This window comes from Anneissia japonica, unplaced genomic scaffold, assembly GCF_011630105.1.
Source record: "Anneissia japonica isolate Jap-2015-1 unplaced genomic scaffold, ASM1163010v1 scaffold9013_len99286_cov115, whole genome shotgun sequence".
NCBI lineage: Eukaryota > Metazoa > Echinodermata > Crinoidea > Comatulida > Comatulidae > Anneissia > Anneissia japonica.
This window is the reverse complement of record NW_022688095.1, coordinates 1-14,070: the sequence shown is the minus strand read 5'-3', so window position 1 is coordinate 14,070 and position 14,070 is coordinate 1. Positions and strand designations below refer to the sequence as shown.

At 35.6% G+C, this 14,070-nt stretch overlaps 1 protein-coding gene across 1 annotated transcript in view; it reads right to left on the bottom strand.

Annotated features, from left to right (window-relative positions):
* The window catches only part of LOC117121264 (cytoplasmic dynein 2 heavy chain 1-like), a gene marked incomplete at its 5' end in the record, with an annotated part of 19,162 nt that extends 5,372 nt beyond the window's left edge, over positions 1-13,790 (bottom strand). The window contains 20 exons of the mRNA XM_033266402.1: positions 748-985; positions 1,349-1,459; positions 2,078-2,203; positions 2,410-2,570; positions 2,978-3,050; positions 3,600-3,731; positions 4,217-4,336; positions 5,296-5,451; positions 5,842-5,985; positions 6,167-6,301; positions 6,477-6,596; positions 7,023-7,186; positions 7,778-7,901; positions 8,084-8,182; positions 10,881-11,132; positions 11,489-11,702; positions 11,816-11,937; positions 12,230-12,347; positions 12,923-13,197; positions 13,653-13,790. Coding sequence (XP_033122293.1) covers positions 748-985; positions 1,349-1,459; positions 2,078-2,203; positions 2,410-2,570; positions 2,978-3,050; positions 3,600-3,731; positions 4,217-4,336; positions 5,296-5,451; positions 5,842-5,985; positions 6,167-6,301; positions 6,477-6,596; positions 7,023-7,186; positions 7,778-7,901; positions 8,084-8,182; positions 10,881-11,132; positions 11,489-11,702; positions 11,816-11,937; positions 12,230-12,347; positions 12,923-13,197; positions 13,653-13,790 — 3,022 coding nt within the window. The remainder of the gene's footprint in view (positions 1-747; positions 986-1,348; positions 1,460-2,077; positions 2,204-2,409; positions 2,571-2,977; positions 3,051-3,599; positions 3,732-4,216; positions 4,337-5,295; positions 5,452-5,841; positions 5,986-6,166; positions 6,302-6,476; positions 6,597-7,022; positions 7,187-7,777; positions 7,902-8,083; positions 8,183-10,880; positions 11,133-11,488; positions 11,703-11,815; positions 11,938-12,229; positions 12,348-12,922; positions 13,198-13,652) is intronic.
* Between the last annotated feature and the right edge of the window lie 280 nt (positions 13,791-14,070).

Here is a 14,070-nt window from a genome sequence, read left to right as displayed (position 1 = left end):
GGTCAAGGGGATAATATTAGCCAGTTCATTTGTCACAGCTCTGGCAAAACCAGCCGTTTATAGGAAAATTCAAAATTGAGTTTTTGGTGTTTTTAAATTCTGTATGAAGTTTTCTTTAAAAAAGTGTTTATTTGATGGAAATTGGTTGAGTATTTTAGCGAAGTTGTAAATATTTTAATTCATTGGATATCACAGCCATTTAGGTTTTGAGAAAATAGCTTCCAAAGATTCCAAAATCAGTAGGTTATTATTATACAGATGTGTATAAGAGACAGCATCTAAACACATTACAATAGAAACATTGTTAAATAGTCAATACTGTAAAATTCAAACTGGAGAAAGAAAGTCTTTGATTGGTCCACAATTATATTTTCATTTTCTTAAATGTATAGTGCACATATCCAGAAAACTGCTCAAGACCCCTTTAACCTGGTCATTGAATAGAGAATCAATCATACACAACATGCAACCTCCTCCACTCCCTGGAACATATTCCTAGTTATGCGTGTAATCAGCACTACTAATTTCATTCCGAATCATTTACCTCCTACCAGGTACCCATTTATACTTCTGTGTGAAGAGAGGCAAATGCAGATAAAGTGTCTTGCCCGAAGACACACGCAGTGTGATGAGCATCGGTCTCGAACCCCCAACCATCCGATTGTAAGCCTGACGCCTTACATTTGCACCACACGCTTCTACAATGCGATAAGTTGCAATGAGCAAAGCATCTGATAAACAACTTACAAGACTTCGAGCAGATTCTGTCTATGATGTCAGCCCCAGCTCTGAGGTCTGACATGGAGAATTCATAGAACTTTGTCCATCCTTGTGGAATGAAGTTTCTTCTCTCCTGACAGACAGCGTGGAACCATGCCAGAGCAAAAAGAGCTTGTGCACGAATGACATTGTTATTCTTGCTGACGAAGTCTGTTGACCAGGAATCGTAGCTACGCTGGAGGTTCTTTTTGATGCCTGGTGGTGCCTAGAAAAACAAAATATACATTTTAAAAAACACAATAAATAACTAATTATTTATATCTAAATATTTAGTTATTCCGAACGCAAAGAGTACAATGAAAGACTATGTGGTGAAGAGCATATGTTATGTAAGGACACTTCCATTTTTTTTTGAGGGGTGTCAGATTATCTTGCAAAGAAATAAATTCATAATAATAATACATTTTAAATAGAACTGTGACTTTATGTTTAATGCGCTTGTCATCAAAACCCAGTGTTTAAATCCAGTCAAAACCAGGATTTTTTTACTCCCCAGCCCCATATATGGGAAGTCATTCCCTAAAAACTAGGTGGAGATAATACAAATTGGTTTACTGTATTCTGTTACCTCATAGGTCACTTTCAGACTGGACTGCAACAGGATGGTTGGGAACTTGGGGTGGCTCTCAGCAGTCAGCCACAACCTGAAGCTGTCATGGGTTACAAGAGAGTTCAGCTCCTATGGAGGTAAAACAAAAATTAGTGTTTGCTGTGAAGACATTAAGTCAGTAACATGATAACTTTGGTAGTGACTATGATGATGATAGTGACAGCGATGGCACTGATGATAGTGATGTTAAATACAATATGCTGATGGTGATGATGTCACGGCTATGATTACAGTGATTGGTAGAATGATGCCAATGGCTGATTGATCGTCATATTCAATGTAATAATGACAATGATTATAGTTGATGAGAAAAGTGTTCAGTGTGATCTTGATGATTATGGTGATCAATGATGATGATCAAAATGATAATGATGATGATCACAATGATAATGATGATGATGATGATGACAACTATTGAATTTAATGAAATAACAAAGATAAAGATAATGCCGATTTAATTGATAGTGTTTAACATGAGGGTGATGATGTTATCAATGAAATGATCATAATCGTAAGTAGATCATAATGATGATTATGCTGATAAAGATCATAATGTTATGATTACGATGACTATGTTGATGGTAATGATGCTTGTTATTACTGATGATTATGATGAAGTTTGATGTGCAGATGTTTTTAATAAAATGATGATATTAAATGACAAAGTATGCGAAAAACTACACTTACCTTTTCCAAGACTGGGAGCCAAGCAGTAACAAGGTGGAGATTTTTAAGACAAAGCCACTCTCCATTCCTGGCACATTCATGAAGTAACTGCATAGCAATATCGGCCTGCCCCTGTCCCATGGCAACCTGAGATGCAACAGTAAAATCAAACAATTATGAAACAATTACACAAATTCTTGAGCACAAAATTCAACTAAATAAAATAATAAAATCCATGTAATCCTATTTCTAAAATAGTAATGATAAAGAAGTTAATAAAAAATTTGGACCCAACACCATATTTCAATTGCTCTACCTATTGAGCCATGAGGCCAATACCGCCCTCTACGTACCTGGTGGTACTTGTCAGTGCCTATGATCTCATCAGCAAGTTCTTGAAGCTCTTCCGAGGCATCTGCACCAGGGGAGATGATGATGAGTATTGGTTCCGATGACACTGTCTCTGGATACAGACGCTTCAGGTTTAATGATGGTGGAGACAGCTCCTTCATACCTATAATTAACAATTGGAATAAATATTTATGACCAGTGCCACATCTAGTGAGCTTAGCAGTGGCGCATTTAGGGGTGCGTGGGGGCACACAAACACCCTAATATTCGTACCCTCCCCAGTCGCCCCTCCATTGAATATTTAAGCAAAAAATCATGCTAAGTAGTTAAAAAGCACCTCAAATCACCTTATTTTGTGAGCTGGCGCCCCCTCACCTAATCAGCGAGGCCCCACTTCATCACCTTTGCGCCCCCATCAGCCCCCTCCAATTGAAGACTCCTAGATACACCACTGGAGCTTAGGTATATGATGATAGTGATGATGAGGTGTGGTTGGTAATTATGATAATGGTAGTAATGGTAATAACGATGAAATAATTAATAAATATAAAATATTACAGATTAACTTACCTAGAGCTTTACAGGCAAACACACCCATGGCGCTCTGTAGACGATCAGGCCGAACAGTTTGAATAACAAGTAACTGCAATGCAAAAAAAAATAGCATATTCTCTATAAAGCTAGTCTCTCCAGATTATCAAATTTCTTTGAAAAAACTGTTGTATGCCCATATATAGTCATGATGTGCCTATATATGGTCATGTGATGTCATCATGACCATATTTAGGCATGTCACATGTTTTTGTAAAATAAAATGCTTAACAACTGTTTACTGATTTCTTAATCTCATGTTAGTGAACATTCATATCCCAATAGTAGAAGTTTGATCTCATGAGTGAATTTTTTAACTCATTGTGGTGCAAGTTTGATCTCATATTTGTGAATATTTGATATACAGGTGGAAGGGCAATCCATTGAAAATTTGACCTTAAATTAAGTTTCAATTCATTTTAGTAAAAATATTATCTCAATGTAACAAAGGTAGCAAATACTGTCGATTTGCTACCTTTGTATGTTACTATTTATATTTTACTATATTTTTATATATTTTATGTTTAAGACATCCTGTAATGGACGATTCCGCTGTTGGATGTAATTGAAATAAAATAAAATAAAATAAATAAAAGCTTACCTGTTGGAATGGAGAAACTTTCTTCTGAAGAGCATTTGGAAATTCCATCTCGCACTGTGAACTCCTGGAGAAGCCAGACCACAACCCACTGTCTCCAAAGCTCAACGACTGATACAGAGCAGTAAAGTTACTCTGTGAATTGAATAAAAGAAATTTTAATGAAACAGAAGACTTACAGATTAGTACAGTAAATTGAGTAAAGAAAAAAATAAGTAAGATTACCTAATTTAAAAAATAATTTTAAGTGTTTTATAAAAAATAATAAAAAAGTTCATTAAGTATAATGATTGTACCTACCTTAATTAATTTAATAATGAAAAACACATACATGGTGGCTAGAATGAATGAGTGGTCCCGAAATGGATGGTTCTATTATTTTTAGGGGTGTTCTAGTTGAGAAATAATTGAAATATTTGCCTTATCCAGGTTCTAGTACCAACTTTAATAATCTCAGCAGAGATAGACAAAGAGTTATTGAACAGGAAGCACATGCTTCTGCCAGCTGGATGTTTTTGTTTCAGCAAATACACAAGGATTAATGTGGGCTCATTTTTAATTACTACATGAACACAAGGGACTACAGCTATTTTTTAGGAATGATTACAACTTCTACTGACCTTGATGACATTGACATCTTGATACCTGTCCTGATCAATCCAGTTCGGGAAGGAATCCTTCTCTCTGTGTCCATCAGCTTTGATGTCTGACACAATCTGACCAATGAATGCCTCCCATTCCTGTAATAATAATAGTTAAATAACAAAACTAGTCATGCATATACGTAGCAAATTTGAAAACTGCTGCACAATGTATGAGGCTTGCCATTTCAAAATCAGCGTACCTCGCAAGTCTCCGCTTTGTAGATGCACGACACAAAGGGCACTCCATGTGTCGATCGAGCTTGACACTCAGTTTGGGGCCCCCACAACCACTTTTACGCGCGGACATAGCGAAGAGACCACCAACAGCTATAAAAAAAAGGATATGTCAAATAATCAACTTCTTGAAAACAAAAGGCAGAAAAATAAAATTCTAGAATCCAGCAACTTCTTGAAAATAAAATCCAAGGCAGAAAAGTAAAATCCAGAATCGAACAACTTCTTGAAAATAAAATCCAAGGCTGGAAATCCTTATTGCAGTAGCGAACACGAACACGTGGTACTACTCTATGATTTAGCAGGTTCACTTTCAACGGACGTCGAAAAGGGAATGAGGACGTTTGTTAGGGAGACGGTTTGTACATGGTGCCCTGGGTCGGACTGTTCCATTTATTTCGAAGGGGTGTTCAGTTTGGGAACAATGGCAATAAGTCGGTTTATCCAGGTAAGTATCCACGAAATAGACTCAGCGTACTATAACTAAATGGTAAACTAAGTAATTAGCATAAGAATGTAGCAGTATTGTATACTCTTGTACAGAGAAGCCGTAACACTTTTACTCATAACTTTTTGTTTTGGTCACTGATGCATACTGGTCAACAGTCAGGCAACAAATATATTCTCTGAGAGCCTTGTCCAAGAAAATGCTAGGCTGCTGACCATTGGGGGTCTAAACATATTGATAAATCATCAAGCAAGTTGCTTATTTATGGATTGGCATTGGCTGCTAATGAGGTTGTGTGATGGGCTTTAAAATTCATCTTCCAATAATAATAATAATAATGTTATTAACGGTAATAATAGTAGAAGTTGCTTACATTTTCCTGGAACATCTCTGGATGCATCCCGTGCGCCAAATGAAGAGCAAACATCAGCCTGTCGGACTTAAACAGAGAGCGACACACATACTCATACACGAGATCTTGAAGGCATTTGATCAGGCGTTGGATCCTCATTTCAGTACTGCTTCCATCCTACGCAAAAATCACAACACCAAATTATTCACACTTACATCAAACCGATTGCAATGGAGTCGCCCGTGTTTAAAATTTACACAAATCAGTTTTGTATTTCAATAGATACGTATAGATGAACTGACAATTGCCATGGTTGCTATCTATGTAGAATGCCACTAAAAAAATAGAATTATTCTCAGGTATAAGAACATGCTACATCCTCATTTCCATTTCACTCTTAAACTATGTATACCTTATCACTAGATTTCTGTGTCATATACATGTGATTTGTCTATTGTGTGATATGACATCATCACACCCAAATATAGGTAAATACCATATAATACAAATGCAAGTTCGAAGCATCAGAAAGAAAAGATAGGAGGAGTATAGTACTAAAATACTTACGGTCTTTCCCTGTAATGCACGGGAGAAGATTCTCAGGAATGCTCCTAAACTGAAGCGATACATGTTATTCAGCTTTGCAAGGTCACTGATAACGAAAAATAGGGTGCTACCATTCTCTGCCAAGGGCAGAAATGCATCACGTTCCTGAAATTAAGGGAAAAAAAATATGAAAGTGGAACAACATGGAACCTATACGACTTAAAATAGAAAACTCATTTTTATCGGAACACCAAATGACAGAGAGAAGAATACTGGTAAAACTAAAACCCTCTCCCGTAAGTGTAACTCCTGAAGAAGTCCCAAAGACAATAATAGAACAGTTTACCTGATCCAGAGATGTCTGCAGTTCAACAGATTCTGATAGAGAATTTGAAATTGTTTGACTGCTTTCCTTGGTTTTGTTCAAAGAATCCAACAGATTCTTATTCTCCAGAATGTTCCCCTCAGCTTGGGCCAAAGTCTGGTATAGGCATAAAAAAATGAGAAAGAAAACATGACAAAATGCAGTAATACTAAGGGAAGCCATTATTGGCCGAATTTGAGGTAGCAAAGAGGTTACTAAACGTGCATAATATTGTGCAGATTATTGGAATAAGTTAGAATATAAAGGGTTAAAAATAAACTTTGATACCAACCTCCAGTAGAGACTCCTCCAGTTTGGCCAGTTGGATCTTCAGATCCTCCTCTTGCTTCAGAAGCTCTGTCTTGCGCACCTCAAGCTCAGGTTTCTCATGCTGAATGGTCATCGCCAGTAGCTGCAACAGAAAAAAAAATATATAAGAATAAAAAAACAATAATGAATTTAATAACAGACAACATTAATAAATAATAATTACAAATATATAACTATAACAATGCTATGCTGGGCTGGCAAGTAAATCATTTGGCTTTTCCAAATCACTGAGATTATCTACCATATACTTGTTACTTTTGACACGCTGCTTTTATAACAACTTTTCTTGTAGTTACAAAGCGCTAATTACAGTACTCTCCATTATCATTTACATACAGGTTCTTCCTAAGAAAAGCTTACACTCACTAAAACCACGACAGAAGATAATGTAATTATTCAAGCAGCCCTGCAAAATGGAAATCAATGGTAACATAGAAATAAATTTAAAACAGAAAGATTACAATATAAACAAAACCCAGCTCAAATGAGCTCTCCAATAATAATTTACCTGTCCTGTAAGCCCAGCCCTGGTGGTAGTAAAGTTGATCTCAGACACAATGGATGCAGCGTCTGGGGGAATCTCTGGATTAGGATGCCGTGTTGTCAAGAACAGACGGAAGTCCTCATTGTAATCAATGATTTTCTCTCCGATCTGAACAACATACCTTGGACCTATATGTAAGAATCACAGAACCAATCAATCAATCAAATCGTAATCTGTTGTCACCATAATCATTATAAACTATAAACACCACATGGCCAACAAATGGTGTGATCTGTGGGTCAACCAACAGAACAGTCAACCAGTCAGTCAATCAATCAATCACTCAAACCAACCTAATCAATTCAATTACTATGTAGGCCCTACCATAACATAAAATATCTACTAAGCTATGGAATGACCATTCAGATAAACTTAAATGTTCTTCCAATGTACATATTTTCAAACAAAGTCTACTTAATAACTTCTGATTGCATTGTTATCCCTGAATCTGAGAACTACCTGGTTGGATCTGGATATATAATCCTCAAGGCCCCTAAAAAGAGCAAAGCGAGAAGGGGGATAGTGTCCAATGGGGATGTTTTCACTGGTGGTTCAGATGCTGTGTTTTTGTAGTTTTCTTTAATTCATTATGTTTTCAATAATTTTGTTTCATATAGGTATGGCCTTTCACACCCTTGATAAAAACACCCATGGGTAATTAAAAGTTTTAAAATAAAGTATATTATTATTATTAAATTTGCCATTGTAATGGTTGATACCTTGGCTGATGAGGTCGCCTCGTAGTAACGGGTACAGCATCGGCTCAACCTTGTCTATTTCCTGTATGATTAGTGTCTTGCCGAATCTTACCGCAAGCTCCAATGCAGTACTGAAATTTGCATCCTGTTTAAAAATGAATTAAAAAAAAATATGCTACGAGAATGTTTGATTTCTACATCATTAATGTTTACATGTTAGCAGCTTTCTTTTTATCAATTAGTACCTCAACTGAGATGCAGCCATTGTTTCCCAAAGAATTGTTGTTTTCTAGCCTATATCTATATGCACACAAATATATATCTCACCTGTTGATTGATGACTTCCAATCTTTGTTCTGTCAGGTGAGTTTTTAGCCATTCAGTCGCCCTTGAGGATGGATCCACAAGGAATGGACGTAGAGAGTTCTAAAGTTAACAATTACAAAAACAATGTGAATTTTGGAAAGGATAAATTTCATTTGAATGATTGAGTGTATCATTTATTTAGAAAATGCTTTCACAATATCATTATTACTTTAATAATATTAAATACAGTTCACCCTCCAATTCGAGACCTGAAAATCTGAAGTGGTCTCTAGGTTAGCTTAGTGTTAATACATTGAAGATTGTTATTCTTTGAAAAAAGTGGTCTCGGAATTAGGTGCCTCGATTTGGAGGGTGCACTAATTGATTACTACTATATTATTTAATTATCATCATCGTTATCATCATCTTATTGTTATTAACACTTAAAATCATCATTTCAATAGTCACATAAAGGTTATCACTTAATAATAAATAATATAAATATTGTTATTACCATCAGACATTTATTTTATTAATATAGTTTTTTGTTTAATTAACCTTTTTTGAATTTAGAAAATGTTATTACTAAATGAATTTTAGACATTTTTTACAGAAATAATTGATCCAAAACAGTGCATTACGATGTGTAATAGTGCATATTATGAATAGTGGCAAGTAACAAGTTAGCAATTATAGGCATTATTAGTAAAACCACACAAATATTAAAGCATTCAAATTGTTAAAATGTATTATATACATAAATTTACATCAGCATAAAATCAATATATTTTTGTGTAAGAACTTTGACATCATTTTTCACAAATATAGTTGCTACAAAAGTGAATTTTTATAATAAAAAATAAAGAAAATTTTGGTGTGGGTCTTGAAAACAAATTTGAAATTAACAATCAATATTGTTGCAAATGGAACTGTAATAAAGTTATGTAGTATGGTGGGCAGAGGTAGGCGGGGGCCACCCAGCCTACCAGTTTTCCACCCAGTCTAAAGCTAATTTCATGGCCCTCCACCCACCCTTATTAACCCACTTTTCCATCCTTAAAATCCATTCTTATTATTTAGTGTTTACCAATGTTACCACCCACCCTTAGTTTGCTACAGCTACAACCCTGGTAATACCAATGTTAGTGTATCATGAAAATTATTTGTTCTAAGCAGACATATCATCGATGTTGTGCCTAATGAAATCAAATAATTAACTGGATAAACAGAAAATTGTCAATACTACATAAAACACCCCTCAGAAGAAATTAGAACTGTCCTCTCAGCAAACAATGTAACAGGGCTCTAACACCATGCAACAAACACTTCTAGGATGGGTTGAACTAGTGAGGTAATTGATACTTTGTGTTTTTACAGCGAATAGGAAATGGGGATGACTTGCATGTTGCAAGTGTGTTACAGCAAGCTGGAAGGACTGTTCTATTATGTTTTTTAGGGTGTTTATTCATGTAACTTTGTTAATAATTGTTAGTTTGTCCAGGTAATTCATAATGTTTGGCCATAAAAGGTCTACAACTACCACCACACAAACACGCCAACCAAACATTTATCTTACCCCTACAGCTAGATCATTGATCTAATCGTGGACACATTAAATTAGGTAAAGTTGTTGATAACAGAAAAACAGGCGGCCATCAGTAAGAAAATCATCAACAGTAGGCATGCAATGGTTGGAATAATGTAACACATGTAAAAAGCAACAAAATGGTTAATAAAAAATAATTTAAAACAATTCATTCAATTAATTTTTGACAATAGAATGGTTTAAAAGAAAATCATATTAGTATAAATAAAAAAAACCTGAATAAATAGAAAATTGTAAATATCAGAAACAAAAACACAAACAAAATTATTTGTTTTCTATTGAAACAGAAAATTCAACTATCTTCAAACAATTTTACTGACTTAGAATCAAAATTAAAAACCTGAAATTTAATTAATGCTAAAGTTGTTTAAGAATATTGAAGCTCTCTGAAATAAACTGTAAAATATTAATAGTAATTAACAAATTGTTGTTAAAATAAGATAACTTAAAATCATCAATATCAAATATTTATTGGTTTACATTAAACTGTGGAAGATGTTTGCCTGGCATCATTCTGTTCACACCATTTACATCATTCTCATTGGTCCATGCCAGCTGAAGGCGAAAATATTACACTCTTTTTTTTAAAAATATATCAAATGAATAATTGCTTGATTGATTGATTGATGATTGATTGATTGGCTGTTAATTGGTTGATTGATTGATTGACTGATGGTAAATTGGTTGAATGATTGACCAATTGGTTAAATGATTCACTTTTTGAATGATTGATTAATTGATTGAATGATTGATTGATTGACAGCCACATATGATCAAATATTCATTTAATTTTCCAAGGTTTGAAATGATAAATGATGTACAAATAATGTGTGTATGTATGTACTGTATGTATAAATTAATATTTAAAGTCATGCTGATTAATTGTGTCAGTTATGCAAATTAGATAATGAATATCCGTAGGCACATGCATTAAGGTAAGCTACTGTGTCATGTCATAGTCACAAACATATTATTATAAATAAATAAATGTTTAATGTGGTCATATATGAACCAAGAATCATGCACTCCCAAGTGTGGTTTCCTGTTGTTGCAATATCATACAACTTAAATTCATGAGCTTAAATTGCTATAAAGATTTAATCAGAAATACAAGGATCTAAATGTTCTTACTGTTCATATAGAATTCAAATTCACTACAATATAAAGTAAAAAATTTATAATTGAATCCAAAGAAATTAATGAAATACCGACCTGTAGAACAATGACAGCATTCTCCATGGACAGGTTATCGCTTGGAAGTCCTTCTCCTTTCCATATCAACTGCTCACTTTCTGTGCTCAAGAACCGACGCATGTCAAAACCTTGGAGGTCAACCTTCTCCAGCCACGACGTGAGTGTGGCACGGCGCTCGTCCTCTGGAGCGGCTGATAAGTACGTAGTGTAACCAGCAGCGATTTGAGCTTTCTTGGGAAGCGTCTCAAGTTCAGTTTCAAGTTCTTTCACCTGTAAATACATGATTATGTTTGATTTTTTTATAGGTAAAGTTGTTTGCATGCCAATGGTGTACAGATTGTTTGCAGGTAATATGCATGAATTTGCAGGTGATATGCATGTGGCCTACAGATGGTTGTGTTGTGTGGTTTACATGTGGTATGCAGGTGGTTTGCATGTGGATTACAAGTGGTATGCAGATTGTTTAAAAGTGATATACAAGTATATGCAGATGGTTTGCATGTGGTTTACTGATGGTTTGCAGGTGGTGTGCATGTGATGTGCAGGTGGTATGCAGGTGGCTTGCAGGAAGCATGCAAATGGTATGCAGATGCAATCTAGGGGGCATGTAGGCAACATCCTCTCACCTGTTCACTCCACCTTTGATACTCTCCATCCAGCTTACCAACCAGGTTCTCTGCTGCACTTATCGTCTCCTGCGCCTTCTCCAAATCCATTTTCAGCTTAGCTGCTTCATTCGTCTTCTGCTGGAAGGTTCTCTTCAGGTCAGCAACCTTTCTGTCAACATCTTCCAAACCCTTCTGTAGCTTTTCAACTCGACTGATAGCTTTTTGTAGATTTCTAAATTTTAAGATAAACAAAGGATTTAATAATGCATTTATTCATATGTCAATTTGTTCATACCGATCAAACTACAGCCACTCTAATTTGAAATGACCTTTGAACTATCTTACCTCTGAAGTTCTGCTTGTTTTTTTTCAAGAGGGGCAATCTTCTCTAGGGCATGTGAGTACATTACATTAGCTTTAACCCAAATTGCTAGTGGCAAAGCAACGGCACTTGCACGCCTAGCTTTCTGTAAAAAAATTGATTGAAGAATTAAAATCTACTATTAAAATGTTACATGTGTTCGTGAAGGCTGTGTGAATACTATGTGATGTCAGTATATTATGAGAAAATGTAAGTGAGAATCTTATGCGACAATGTTACTGAGAATAATATACGTGATGTTAAGTAAAAAATGTTGAGAGATGTATATGAGAATTTCATGCAAGAATTTTTTGTATGTGAGAATGATGGGAAAATTAGTAATAGTATCGTAAGAGTGAGACTCCATACTTTACGAGAATAAGGGTCTGAAGACTTACTTCTTGTGAGAATGAGTCTTTGCGCAGTAGTTTTTCTACACTCTCACGGATCTCTGGAGAGATCTTCCTTGCATCAAATGTGGATATATCTTCCTTTACACCTCGCTTTGCAAGAAAACTGCAACATATTCAAACACAAAATGTAAATAGCATGACATGGTATATGGACAAGAAAACTTGTAAGTTCTTTTTTTAAATGTTTTTTGATAGAACAGTTAAAGGTAGGAGAATAGCCCATAACTGGCAGCCGTCGTTGTGCTGATTGCGTAGAGAGGCGCTTTGTTAATCACATAATTCCACAATGACAGGTGCTAAAATGAACTACAGCATCGGGGTAACCAGCTACTATTCTGAAAGATGCAGTGGGTGAACACGAGCCAGCTGTATATACTGGAACTTCTATCCTTATCCAAGAAGAATTGATTCTACCAACAAAACCCTGGGAGAGGAGCAGTTCAAACCAGCGTCGATGTTACGGCTGTCATTAACAGCGCCCCTGCCTTATCACTCAGCCACTGAGTCGCCCAAAAAAAGCATACAGGTAAATATTATGTACAGTATCTCAGCAATTCATAAGATGGGAAGATAAGAATGTTAACTTTTGCATTAGTAATAGATGGATGAATAGTTGATCATGAAGTATGTTAACATTCGAAAATGTCCCTTTAACTGAAAAAAAACAAGAATACATACCTTTTCATGCTCACCCAAGACGTATCGAAAGTACCCATAAGACGGAGCACACCCTCAAGAATGTCCCTTATCACTTCAGGTGGTGCTCTCAAAGCCCTGATTTCTGAGAGACTCTCTGGTTTAATGCTACCAACCGCTTGCTTTGCTTCCCTCACTCTTGGCTCAATCTCTGCTAACTCCTTCTCAATGGTTATCTTTCTCTTTTCCAGTTTTTTGTTCTCTTCTGCCGCCTTGCTCTGCAGTGTTTCTATCTCCTTTCTTTGCTCACCGGTACTCTGATTATAATGATAAAAAAAGTGAATTATTGAGCTGTCAGTAAATAAATTAAATTCAAGTCAGCTGACTAAACCTTGATTCACAGAAGACAAAATGTTACACAGAAAGCCTGCTAAATGTCAAAAGGACTTCCTGAGATAATCCTACTAAGATTACTGTTTTCTTCAATAGAGTGAAATCAAACTATATGTGTGCCGGTACCATATATTTATAAGCAGACAAAGAAGATAAGTAATAAGTGATAGTTATAAAAAGTTATAAATAAGCCCTGCCTTGTAAGTAAGCACAAAGACCCATGGTAAATACTATGGAAGTGCTACAACCTTCTGCACTGTCAGTTTTTCTTACATGGATATAACACCATAAATATATTAATCTTGCACAGGTGGGCATTCGAACGGAAGCAATGTAGCAGGAGACACTTCCTAATCTTTCCAGGCATACGCCCTCTTACCTGCATATTGCGTTCAATCTGCTCCAGGGCAGCATCAGCCTCTGCTTGCTTCACAGCTAGCAGCTTACTCTGCTCATTAGCTTTTGTTTTTAGCTCGGCTACTGTTCTTTTAGCCTCTTCTAACTTTGACACACCAGCCTAAAATTAACATATATATGACAATTTGAGACAATTACTAGTTACTTTTTAGTCTCAAAGAGGTATGTACTCTATTGTTTTCACGAAATAATTTCTATGGTAACTTATTCACATTAGCCAGTATTGTTTACCTTTTTCAATCACTTAAGTCAATAAAACACTAGAGTAAATACTGTACTGCACTATAAATTACAGGGTAATAATATGGGGGGGGGGGTGGAATGCACACATAAAAATGTGTGACTGTTAGTTTAAATACTGTAGGACATTCAATACCTTC